This window comes from Mustelus asterias, chromosome 4, assembly GCF_964213995.1.
Source record: "Mustelus asterias chromosome 4, sMusAst1.hap1.1, whole genome shotgun sequence".
Classification (NCBI taxonomy): domain Eukaryota; kingdom Metazoa; phylum Chordata; class Chondrichthyes; order Carcharhiniformes; family Triakidae; genus Mustelus; species Mustelus asterias.
The window spans coordinates 38,445,173-38,458,986 of record NC_135804.1 but is presented as its reverse complement, the minus strand read 5'-3'; the positions used below and the strand labels follow the sequence as shown (position 1 = coordinate 38,458,986).

General features: G+C 42.5%; 1 protein-coding gene across 4 annotated transcripts in view; it reads left to right on the top strand.

Annotated features, from left to right (window-relative positions):
* Positions 1-13,814, top strand: part of znf423 (zinc finger protein 423) — a 372,637-nt gene that overhangs the window by 66,075 nt on the left and 292,748 nt on the right. For 3 of the 4 annotated variants that reach the window (XM_078210854.1, XM_078210853.1, XM_078210852.1), the window contains exon 2: positions 2,587-2,646. The exons of the other annotated variant lie outside the window; for it this stretch is intronic. In XM_078210854.1, coding sequence (XP_078066980.1) covers positions 2,587-2,646 — 60 coding nt within the window. The remainder of the gene's footprint in view (positions 1-2,586; positions 2,647-13,814) is intronic. 4 annotated transcript variants of the gene reach the window in all.

Below are 13,814 nucleotides of genomic sequence, written 5' to 3'. Positions count from 1 at the left end.
GAGAGGAAGCAAAGAGTAGGAATTAATGCGTGCTTTTCAAATTGGCAGGCAGTAACTAGTGGGGTGCCACAGGGATCGGTGCTGGGACCCCAGCTATTCACAATATATATTAATGATTTGGATGAGGGAACAAAATGTAACATCTCAAAGTTTGCAGATGATACCAAGTTGGGTGGGAGGGTGAACTGTGACGAGGATGTAGAGATCCTACAGAGTGATCTGAACAGGTTGGGTGAGTGGGCTAATCAATGGCAGATGCAGTATAATTTGAATAAGTGTGAGGTTATTCATTTTGGAAGCAAAAACAAGAAGGCAGATTACTACCTGAATCACTGTAAATTGGGAGAGGGGAGTTGCAGCGGGACCTGGGTGTCCTTGTGCATCAGTCACTGAAGGTGCAGCAGGTGGTAAAGAAGGCAAATGGCATGTTGGCCTTCATTGCGAGAGGATTGCAATTTACATTTGCTACTTTTTTTTGTACAATTATCTCATTTAATTACTTTTATTTATGTACAAATATTTTTGTAGAAGCTCTTACAATCCAATTTTATACTTCTTGATTTACACTTGTGTTCTATTTTCTATCTTTATCAATACTTGGGTCATCTTTTTCTGGTGTCTGAAACACTCCCAATCCTCAGGCTTACTACTTCACTTTACACCTTCCCTTCATACTCTCCTTAACCTTTTCAGTTAACCACGGAAGGATCAATTTTCACATCAAGTTTTTATTTCTCAACACTTATAGCTGTTGAGAATCTCAACATATTTCTTTAAATGTTTGCCACAGTTTACCTATTAATATAGAAGATAGGAGCAGGAGGACACAATTTGGCCCTTCGAGCCTGCTCCGCCATTCATTAAGATCATGGCTGATCATCCAACTCAATAGCCTAATCCTGCTTTTATTCCATAACCTTTGATCCCATTTGCCCCAAGTGCTATATGCAGCTGCCTCTCGAATGCATTCAATGTTTTGGCATCAACTACTACTTGTGGTGATGTATTCCACAGGCTCACCACTCTTTGGGTGAAGAAATGTCTCCTCAACTCTGTCCTAAATCGTCTACCCTGAATCCTCAGACTGCGACCCCTGGTTCTGGACCCACCATCGGGAACATCCTCCCTGCATCTATCCTGTCTAAACCTGTTGGAATTTTATAAGTCTATGAGATTCTCCCCTCATTTGTTTGAACTCCAGCGAAAACAATCCTATCCTAGTCAATCTCTTCTCATACATCAATCCTGCCATTCCTGGAATCAGCCTGGTAAATCTTCGCTGCACTCCCTTGAGAGCAAGAACATCCTTCCTCTGAAAAGGAGACCAAAACTGCACACAATACTCTAGGTGTGGCCTCACCAAGGGCCTGTATAGTTCCAACAACACATCCCTGCTCCTGTACCCAAAACCCCTCGCAATGAAGGCCAACATGCCATTTGCCGCCTTTACCACCTGCTGCACCTTCAGTGACTGGTGCACAAGGACACCCAGGTCCCGCTGCACACTCCCCTCTCTCAATTTACAGCGATTCAGGTAGTAATCTGCCTTCTTGTTTTTGCTTCCAAAGTGAATAACCTCACACTTATCCAAATTATACTGCATTTGCCATTGATTAACCCACTCGCCTAACCTGTCCAGATCATTCTGAAGGATCTCTGCATCCTCGTCACAGTTCACCCTCCCACCCAACGTGGCATCATTTGCAAACTTTGAGATGTTACATTTTGTTCCCTCATCCAAATCATTAATATATATTGTGAATAGCTGGGGTCCCAGCACCGATCCCTGTGGCACCCCACTACTGCCTGCCAATTTGAAAAGCACGCATTAATTCCTACTCTTTGCTTCCTATCTGCTAACCAGTTTTCTATCCATCTCAATACACTTCCTCCAATCCCATGTGCTTTAATCTTGCACAATACTCTCTTGCGTGGGACTTTGGACTTTCAGAAAGCATTTGACAAATATACCAATTCTACTGGTTCCCCCTTGTCAACTCTACTAGTTACATCTTCAAAGAATTCCAACAGATTTGTCAAGCATGATTTCCCCTTCATAAATCCATGCTAACTCTGTCTGATCCTGCCACTGAAGATTAAGGCAGGAGAAATTATAATGGAGAATAAATCCGAGAATTGGCCATCCACTCATTGTAATATTGATTCTATTGGAAGTGTCAGAAGTGACTCATTTGATAGTAATTTTGTTAGGAAATAATATATCTTGAATCATTCTTGAGGAAAAATAACATTCTCTTGGAGGGCAAAACCTACTTTCAAGACATGTGGCGGTCGGTGTATTCTTATTGTCACTTTTTGTGCTGCCCAGCTGTTGTTCACTATTATTTGTAATATATGAATAGAACAAATGTAGGTATATTTCAATTCACTTTTTGACTAAGGTTTCTTTGGTATTTGTGCTTCCATAGCAGAGTTGGTTTCTTGATATGGAAGAAATAATCGTATACACTTTTGAATGACATTTACAAACCAAAAAGGGTATTGAATTGCATGCCTCATCTGTTGACTCTTGGATCATTCAGGGAATGAATAATAATGTAACTGGGCTTTCTATTTTTTTTCTAGTTGAAGAAAGTGAATCTTCAGAATTTGATTTAAATTGGGACTCAGCAACTGCACGAACAGGTAACATCACATCATTAATATTATGCAGTATCATGTAGAACCAGTTTTAAGTTGCATACAGTTTCCAAATTAAAAAAAAATGTTGTAGTGTTATGTGAGGACCTCAGTTGAATAATTTCTTGGGATGTCATATGTCCTCATCAAGTGGTAATATAGCTTTGTTCCATTAATTGACAAATTAACTCTGACATTGATTCTGTAGTTCTTTCTTGCCTAGAATTGATCCAAAGTAACTTCATGAAGTTCTATTCAAAGTCATGTTGGCTTCAATTTTAGTAGAATTAACTTAAATATAATTAATTCTCTAATTTATTTAATAAATGTACTACTTTTGGAGGTACCTGAGAAATCATGTTAGAAATTAATCTTGGTTGACCAAATCACCAAATAATTTCATTTCCTGAATGGTGATTAAGGTCTCAATGTCGTGAATGTTGAATTAAAAAAAAATGGAAGTCCTTCTTGGAATAAACACATTTGGGGGAAAAATGCACAATTCTTTGAATAGGTATAATATAAAGTTGGGTCTTAACCTTTTAGAGCTATCCATCAAATAGGAACAGTGGGTCAGGGGGAGTGGTTGGTTATCTGCTATGCGACTAGAGCTGTGGTTTAATCACTTGTATACCTACATGGTAGACAAACTGTTTTAAAGGTAAAAAGCTATGGATTTATTGACCAACTTTTTATGGTTTATATTAGTGTCTCGGATGAAGGGTCTGACTGTATTGTAGGCAAATTTGCTGATAATACAAAGATGGGTAGGCAAGTGAGTTGTGAAGAGGATAGAAAGAGTTTGGAAATGGATGCTAATAGGCTAAGTCAGTGGGCAAAAGTTTGACAGATGGAGCATAATGTGGGAAAAGTGTTTGTCCACTGTGGCACAGATTGATTAAAACAATATTATTTAAATAAAGAGATACTACAGAATGCTACATTATAGAGGGATCTGGGTGTTTTTGTACATGAATCAGTCACCTTGCAGATAGAGCAAGTAATTAGGTATTGCAAGGGGGAAGGAATATAAATGTATAGAAATCTTGCTCCAGTTGTACAGAGCATTGGTAAGTCCATGCCTTGAGCACTGTATACAACTTTGGTCACCTTACTTACATTGGAAGGAGTTCAGAGGAAGTTCATGAAACCAATTCCTGGATGAGGGGGTTGTCTTGTGAAGGAAGGTTGAGCAGGTTGGCCCTATTCTCATTGGAATTCAGAAGAATAAAAGATGATATTACAGTTTTGAGGGCTGAATGACCTCTTCTCCCATTTCTTATGTCAAAATGGAGTGTGCTTTTTGGTAAATACTACAAGGAAAGAGAAAAAATTTGGAGTGTTGCAATTTCAATTTTTAGAATACTGAAGTCCCTACCATGAGTTGTTTGGGAAATAAAATTTAGCTTGCTGAAGTACAGGACCTAAAGGTGTGTTTTTGGAATATTGTAAAATGGTTTGTGACGTGATTTGTTTTTTAACTTGTTGTGGAATTCATTGTGGAATGTTTGAAAGCAAACTGTGACTGCATATTCTTGAACAGCAGCTATAGGGCCACATGTCACAGATAGCATGTGGCATAATGACCGAGAGAGACTGTGTCAACAGTTTGAGTATGATTTTAAAGAAAATTCAAATAGCATTTTGTTCTCTTCCACTGTATGCAACAATTTGAGGAGGAAACAAAGTATATGGCTTCATTTTAATTGAAATGAAATTGCCAAACAAGCTTATTTTTAAACGTAATTTTTTTTTGAAGGGACGTTTCACTGGCAAAACTAGCGTTTATTGTCTATCTTTAATTAATCTTGAGAAGTGCTACCTTCTAATTGTAATAATTAATTCTAATAAATCTTCTATTGCTGCCTCTGTAATCATGTGGCGAAGGTCTTTCCATGTTACTGTTAATCAGGAAGTTCCAGGCTTATTTAAAAAAATATTTTTTGCAGGATGTGAGCATCGCTGGCTAGTCCAGCATTTATTGCCCATCCTTAGTTGTCCTTCAGAAGGTGGTGGTGAGCTGCATGCTTGAACTGCTGCAGTCCCTGAGGTGTAGGTACACCACAGTGTTGTTAGGGAGGGAGTTCCAGGATTTTGACCCAGCGACAGTGAAGGAACGGTGATATATTTCCAAGTTAGGATGGTGAGTGACTTAGAAGGGAACCTCCAGGTGTTGGTGTTCCCAGGTATCTGCTGCTCTTGTCCTTCTAGATGGTAGCAGTCGTGGGTTTGGAAGGTGCTGCCTAAGGAGCCTTGCAGTACATCTTGTAGAGGGTACAGACTGTTGCCACTGTTCATTGGTGGTGGAGGGATTGAATGTTTGTTGAAGGGGTAGCAATCAGGTGGCTGCTTTGTCCTGGATGATGTTCAGCTTCTTCAGTGTTGTTTGAGCTGCAGTCAGCCAGGCAAGTGGAGAGTATTCAATCACGTTCCTGACTTGTGCCTGGTAGATGGTGGATAGGCTTTGGGGAGGTAGGAGGTGAGTTACTCACAGCAGGATTCCTGGCCTGTGACCTGACCTGCTCTTGTAGCCACAGTATTTGTATGGCTAGTCCAGTTCAGTTTCTGGTCAATGGTAACTCCCAGGATGTTGATAGTGGGAGATTCAACGATAGTAATGCCATTGAAGTCAAGGGGTGATGGTTAGATCCTCTCTTGTTGAAGATGGTCATTGCCTGACACTTATGTGGCGTGAATGTTACTTGCCATTTGTCTGCCCAAGACTGGATATTGTTCAGGTCTTGCTGCATTTGTACATGAACTGCTTCAGTGCCTGAGGAGTTGCAAATGGTGCTGAACATTAGGCAGTCATCTGCGAAGATCCCCACTTCTGACATGATGGAAGGAAGGTCATCGATGAAGATGGTTGGTCCCAGTATACTATCCTGAGGAATACCTGCAGTGATGTCCCAGAACTCCCACAACCATCTTCCTTCGTGCCAGAATGAATCCAATCAGCGGAGAGTTTTCCCTGATTTCCAAGGACTCCAGTTTTGCTCGGGCTCCTTGATGTCAAACTTGGTTAAATGATGTCTTGGTGAAAAGGGCAGTAATTCTCGCCTTGTCTCTGATATTCAGCTCTCCTGTCCATTTTAAAAATTCATTTCATGGGACGTGGGCATCGCTGGCTGGCCAGCATTTATTGTTCATCTCTAGTTGCCCACGAGAAGGTGGTGGTGAGCTACCTTCTTGAATCACTGTAGTCCTTGTGCTGTGGGGTGACCCACAATGTCATTAGGGAGGGAATTCTAGGATTTTGATCCAGCGATAGTGAAGAAACAGTGATACAGTTCCAAGTTAGGATGGCAATTGTTTGGGGGGGGGGGGGGGAACTTGCAGGTGGTGGTGTTCCCATGTATCTGCTGCCCTTGCCCTTCTAGCTGGAAGTGGTCGTGGATTTGGAAGGTGTTATCAAAGGATCTTTGGTGAATTGCTGCAGTGCATCTTGTAGATAGTATCAGCAATGTGTACTGAGTGTCAGTGTTGGAGGGAGTGGATGTTTGTGGATGTGATGCCAACCAAGCGGGCTGCTTTGTTCTGAATGGTGTCAAGCTTCTTGAGGGTTGTTGGAGCTGCACCCATCCAGGCAAGTGGGAATATTCCATCACACTCCTGACTTGTGCCTTGTACATGATGGACAGGCTTTGGGAAGTCAGGGGGTGAGTTATTTGCTGCAGTATTCCTTGCGTCTGACCTGCTCTTATGTGTGTTTATGTGGTGAGTCCTGTTGAATTTCTGGTCAATGGTAACCCCAAGGATGTTGACAGTAGGGGATGCAGTAATGGTAACACCATTGAATGTCAAGGGATGGTGGTTAGAGTGTCTCTTATTGGTGATGGTCATTGCCTGGCATTGGCGCGAATGTTACTTGCCACTTGTCAGCCGAAGCCTGGATATTGTCCGGATCTTGTTGCATTTGAACATGGACTGCTTCAGTATCTGAGGAGTCATGAATGGCGCTGAACATTGTGCAATCATTGGCGAACATCCCCATTTCTAACCTTATTACAGAGGGAAGGTCATTGATGAAGCAGCTGAAAATGGTTGGGCCTAGGTCACTACCCTGAGGGACTCCTTGTTTGGACTAAGGCTGAAGTTGAGTGACCCAGGCGGAACCCAAACTGAGCATCACTGAGCATGTTATTGCTGAATGTCACTTGATAGCACTGTTGTTGACCCCTTCCATCTCTTTGCTGATGATCAAAAATAGACTGACGGGGTGGTAATAGGCTGGCTTGCATTTGTCCTGTTCCTTGTGTACAGGACACACCTGGGCAATTTTCCACATTGTCAGGTAGGTGTCTATGTTGTAGCTGTACTGGAATAGCTTGTATGGAGGCTTGGTAAGTTCTAGAGCAAATGTTTTCAGGACTATTGCTGGAATATTGTCAGGGCCCATAGCCCCTGCAGTATCCAGTGTCTTCAGCTGTTTCTTGATATCACGTGGAGTGAATTGAATTGGCTGAAGACTGATATCTGTGACACTGGGGATCTCCGGAGGAGGCCAAGATGGATCATCCACTCGGTACTTCTGGCTGAAGATTGTTGCGAATGCTTCAGCCTTATCTTTTGCACTGATGTGCTGGACTTCCCCCATCATTGAGGATGGAGATATTTGCAAAACGTCCTCTTCCAGTGCGTTGTTTAATTGTCCATCACCATTCATGGCTGGATGTGGCAGCACTGCAGAGCTTAGATTTAATCTGTTTGTTGTGGAATTGCTTAGCCCCAACTGCTACTTGCTGCAGATGCTGTCTGTAACTTCACCAAGTTGGCACCTTATTTTTAGGAATGCCTGGTGTTGCTCCTGGCATGCTCTCCTGCACTTTTCATTGAACCAGGGTAAATCCGCTGGTTTGGTGGGAGATAAGCTGGGCCATGAGGTTGCAGATTCTGGGTGAGTACGATTCTGCTGCTGATGACACACACTGCCTCATGGATACCCAATTTTTAGTTGCTAGATCTGTTCGAAGTCTATTCCATATAGCACAGTGGTAATGCCACACAACACAATGGAAGGTATTTTCAATGTGAAGACTTTGTCTCCATGAGGGCTATATGGTGATCACTCCTACTGATACTGACATGGACAGGTGCATCTGTGGCAGGCAGGTTGGTGAGGATGAGGTCAAGTATGATTTTCCCTCACCATCTGTTGCAGTCCCAATGTAGTAGCTAGGTCCTTTGGGGGGGGGGGGGGGGAGACAGTACGTGGCAATCAGCAGGAGGTTTCCTTGTCCATGATTGACCTAGTGCCTTGAGAATTCATGGGGTCCAGAATCGTTGTTGAGACCTCCAAGGGCAATTCCCTCCCGATCGTATACCACTATGCTATGGTGAATTTGGAGGTTGTGGTGTTAACATGCTGCTCTCATCCTTCTTGGGCGGTAGAGGGCTTGGGTTTGGAAAGTGTTGCTGGAGCAGCCTTGAAAAGTGAATGTGGTATAAATGCTACATACTATAGCCATGTTATGTTCATGACAAATGGAGCAGAGGTTTAGTCTGGTGTATGGGGTCCTGATTCAGAGGAGTGCTTTGACCTGGATGCAGTTACTTTTCTCGTGTTGTTGCAGCATCCAGACATCCATCCATCTCTCTCTCGAGCCTGAATGTCGTCCAAGTCATAAGAACATACGAGCTAGGACCGGGAGTAGGCCATCTGGCTCCTCAAGCCTGCTCTGCCATTCAATAAGATTATGGCTGATCTTTTTGTGGACTCAGCTCCACTTACCCGCCCACTCACCCTAACCCTTAATTCCTTTACTGTTCAAAAATGTATCTATCCTTGCCTTAAAAACATTCAATGAGGTAGCCTCAACTGCTTCACTGGGCAGGGCATTCCATTGATTCACAACCCTTTGGGAGATAGCCATGATGTGGAGATACGCCTGATGAAGGAGCCGTGCTCTGAAAGCTCGTGCTACCAAATAAACCTGTTGGACTTTAACCTGGTGTTGTGAGACTTCTTACTGTGCCCTATGGGAGAAGAAGTTCCTCCTCAACTCAGTCCTAAATCTGCTCCCCCTTATTTTTAGGCCATGCCCCCTAGTTCTAGTTTCACCTGCCAGTGGAAACAATCTTCCTGATTCCATCTCATCTATTCCTTTCATAATCTTATATGTTTCAATAAGATCTCCCCTCATTCTTCTGAATTCCAAAGTCTTGATGCACGCAGACATGGACTGCTGCATTATCTGGCAAATGCTGAACGAATGCTGCAATAATCAACATGTATCCCTATGTCTGACCTTGTGATGGAGGGAAGGTCATTGATGATGGAGCTGAAAACAGTTGACCCTAGGGCACTTCTCTGTGGAACTCTTACACCCATGTCATGCGCCTGAGATTATTTGCCTCGAACAACCACAACCATCTTTGTACTAGGGATGTCTGCAGCTGATTAAGAGTTTTCCCTGATTCCCATTGACTTCAGTTTTAGAACCATAGAACCATAGAAAATTACAGCTCAGAAACAGGCCTTTTGGCCCTTCTTGTCTGTGCCGAACCATTTTATGCCTAGTCCCACTGACCTGCACTTGGACCATATCCCTCCACACCCCTCTCATCCATGAACCCGTCCAAGTTTTTCTTAAATGTAACTCTTAAATTTCTTAAAATTACTCAGGCTCCTTGATGCCACACTTATTCCAGTGCTGCTTGGATGGCAAGAGCAGTCACATTCACATCACCACTTGAGTTCAGCTCTTTTATCCATGTTTGGGTCTGATGTCAAGTGATCCTGGTATAAACCCAAAATGAACATTAGTGAGCAGATTATTGGTGATGAAGTGCTGCTTGTTAGCACAGTCAATGACACCTTCCATCACTTTGCTGATGATTGACATGGCAGTAATTGGCTGGGTTGGATTTGTCCTGCTTTTTTGGGCAGGATGTATCCAGTTAGATGCCAGTGTTGTAACCTGGCTCTTGGCAAGGCCACATCTGGAACATAAGTCTTTAGAACTACAGCCAGAATGTTGTCAGGGCTCAATGTGCTCAGCTGTTTCTTGATATATGAAGTGAATCGAATTGGCTGAAGACTGGCATCTGTGATCTCTGGACTTTGGAAGAGGACTGAGTTGGATAATTTATTCAGCACTGCTGGCTGAAGATGGTTGCAAACGCTTCGGCATTGTCTTTTACACCCAGGTGCTGGGCTCTGCCATCATTTAAGGATGGGGATGTTCGTGGAGCCTCCTCATCTCGCTACAAAAGCAAAATACTGTGGATGTTGGATATCTGAAATAAAAGCAGAAAACGCTGGAAACTTAATAGTTCAGGCAGCATCTGTGCAGAGAGAAACCAATTTAATATTTTAGATTGATGGTCTTTTATCAGAACAGGGAAAAGTTCAGAGATGTTATAGAATTTAAGCAAGTGAAAGGGGAAAGGATGAAAAAAGAGCACAGGGAAGGTCTGTAATCAGTGGAAGACAGGAGAGATTAGATTAAATGACAAAAAGAATTGGTGTAGGGCCGAAGTGTGTGGTAATGTGGGAGATAAAGAAATAACGATCTAGGAAGGTATGTTTGATTGTCCACCATCTTAATACTGGATGTGGCAGGACTGCAGAGCTTTGCTTTGATCTGATCTGTTGATTGTGGGATTATTCAGCTCTGTCTATTGCATTCCGTTTCGCATGCAAGCAGAGTTGTTTTATAGCTTCAGCAGGATGACACTTTTTATTTTTGGTTCATCTGCAATTATTGAACTAGAATTGGTCCCCTGGCTTGATGGCAGTGGTAGAATCATAGAAACCCTACAGTGCAGAAAGAGGCCATTTGGCCCATCGAGTCTGCACCGACCACAATCTCACCCAGGCCCTACCCCCGTATCCCTACAAATTTACCCGCTAATCCCTCTACACTTGTACATACCTACACATCTCAGGACACTTAAGGGACAATTTCTTAGCATGGCCAATCAACCTAACCCGCACATCTTTCGAGGAAATCGGAGCACCTGGAGGAAATCCACGCAGATACGAGGAGAATGCAAACTCCACATAGACAGTGACCCAAGCCGGGAATCGAACCCAGGTCCCTGGAGCTGTGAAGCAGCAGTGCTAATCACTGTGCTACCGTGCCGCCCCTGGTAGTGAGATGGATATGCTGGGCCAAGAGGTTACACATTTTGGTGGATACAATTCTGCTGCTAATGGCTCACAGCATTTTATGGATACACAGTTTTGAGCTGTTATCTCTGTTCTAAGTCTTATCACGTTTAACATGTTATTGGTGCCACACACCATAATGGAGCTGTCCTTAGTGTGAAGGTGCGACTTTATTGCTACAAGGACTATGAGGTGGTCATTTCTACCAATACTGTCATGGACAAATGCAACTGTGACAGTTAAGTTGGTGATGTTAAAGTCAAGAAGATTTTTCTCCCATGTTATTTCTCTCTCTACCTCCAGCAGTTTGGCAGATATGTCCTTAGGACCTAGCTGAATCAGTCAGAAGTTGTGCTACCTAGCGTCTCTTAGTGATACAGTGGAGACCCCCACCAAGAATCTGTTCTGTATCATTGCTGTCCTTGAGCATTTCGAACCATAGAAAATTACAGCTCAGAAACAGGCCTATTGGCCCTTCTTGTCTGTGCCGAACCATTTTTTGCCTAGTCCCACTGACCTGCACTTGGACCATATCCCTCCACACCCCTCTCATCCATGAACCCGTCCAAGTTTTTCTTAAATGTTAAAAGTGACCCTGCATTTACCACTTTATCCGGCAGCTCATTCCACACTCCTGCCACTCTCTGCGTGAAGAAGCCCCCCCTAATATTTCCTTTAAGCTTTTCTCCTTTCACCCTTAACCCATGCCCTCTGGTCTTTTTCTCCCCTAGCCTCAGCGGAAAAAGCCTGCTTGCATTCACTCTATCTTTCTTGAAAATGCTGTACAGCAGAGGTATTGATTCATCAGCTGAGAGAGGGGCAGTGGTGGGAATCTGCAGGTGGTTTCCTTGCCCATGATTAACCTGATGCCGTGCAAGTTCATGGGGTCTGGAGTCAACTGCTGAGAACCCCAAGCGCCACTCCTTCCTGACTGTACACCACTTATGCACCACATCTGGTGGGCCTGTCTTGCCGATAGAACAGGATATAACAGTGGTGAACAATGAAGATTCTGTGAAATTGAAAGGTATGATTCTGCAAGTATAACCATGTAAGGTTGCTTGATTAGTCTCCCACTGTTGGCACAAGCCCCTACATGTTAAATAGGATGATGTGCAGGGTCAACTGGACTATGCCTGCTATTGTCATACTTGATTCTTCTGTGGATGCAATTGGCCTGTCTGGTTTTATTATTAAACTTTATCCTAGAAGTTTGATATAACAACTGGCTTGCTGGACCATTTTAGAGGGCAGTTAAGAGTCGGCCAAATTGCTGCATATCTGGTATATGTGGGGCAGGTGGGGTAAGATCAAATTTCCTTCCCTAAAGAACATTATTGAACCAGGTGTGTTTCTGCAAAAGTCTGGTATGTTATGTAAAAATATAAACCTGACCAGAAGCTGCTTTTTTTAGCATGCTTTAAATAGCTCCAGGTTACCACAAATATATTCTGTGTCATTCTTAATCAACTTATGAGGAGCAGTTAGCCAGCCAGTCCCACTCATGGATATATTTATGATTGTTGTAAATGCTGTTCCATTTAATAAATTATTCTCTCTTTTATGCCACTTCTATTGCCCTTTGTGAACTATTCACAGTAAAATCAAGATGCACCTTTTTGTCTGTGATCATTGTCTATGGTATGCTGCAGCAGTAAAAAAAGAGGGTACACTTATTTTTAATCTGTCGAATGGGGTATTCATAGGTTAAAATTGTATCTATTGAATCATTTCTAGCGTATTTGGACTTTCTGGGCTGTTTTTGCAATTTATGGATAAAGCCTGTAAGAATTATAATCTAGAAAACCTGGTGGTGGAATGTTTCTTGTGACTTCTTCAGTGCCAACAGACACCGGAAAGCAATACAACTGTAGAACTCAATTTTAATGCACAGTTGGCTTACTGTCATGCTGTGAGGGAGTTCTCAGTTCTCCATTAGTCTTAAAAGGTTCTGACCAGAAGATGGACCTCCTGATCAGATATGCTAAAGTTCATATTTTCACATCTGCATCATGATACTTTTGGCTGAAAGAGCAAACCTAAGATTTGTGAGTTGCTGATTTGCAAGAGGTATCACTTAATCAAATTGGAAAAAGGGAACACCAGGTACCCTTTTTAACTAATGGAGTTAATTTCAACTAGGGCATAAGTATTTGTTTCAAAAGGTAATGCTTACTATATAATCAAAGCCTCAAGTGATGTTGGAGGATGTTTGCACTATCCAGTGTTCCCAAGGATAATTGTTTGAAGCAATATTATAAGATTGTAGTTGGTGTGAATTCTAAAATATTTTATTCCTTGCTTCCTAAGACCTTCATTTCAATCATTGGGATCAATACCTGTGCCACCTGTACCAACCACACACACACACACACACACACACACACACACACACACACACACACACACACACACACACACACACACCACTCCCAAAAACATTAGCCCATCTTGTACCAACTCTTACTTCATTTCGAACAAAATATAATAATTATTAATTGAAAGAGACCTGTTACACTTCCATTGGTTTGCGCTCCAAGAAGATCAAGTTTACTGTTACAGATCATTGACATATGCACATTTCTGATGTATGCTGAAACAGGAAAATAAAGAGCTCAGTTTTTATGTGGAGGTGCTCGCTGAGATTCTGTATTGAGATAGGAACTGGCGCAAAATGTGCGGTAACACAGACGTAATTCAATTGATTATGGCACAGTTGAGCATGTTCACAAAGCTAGTGGGGCAAGTAGTGCTGATGCTTGCTTACTAAAATCTGAGGATATTTGCCATTGGCTACCTAATTCTATGTGTATCAGCATTCAGGTCAGCACATGCAGCCCCAAAATTGCCAGGGAAATAGGAACCTTCCTTGTACCAGTTTTGCAGAATCAGAGAGATTTTGGGACTACTGATGAGACTGCAAGCTCCAAATCCATATGAAAGTTGTAACAAAACAATGGAGAGGAAGATACTGCTGTTAACTTTTTTGTTGATACTTAAAATTAATGACTAGCAACCTCAACATTTTGCCCTGGATCACGAGGGTCACTGTACTTTGGGC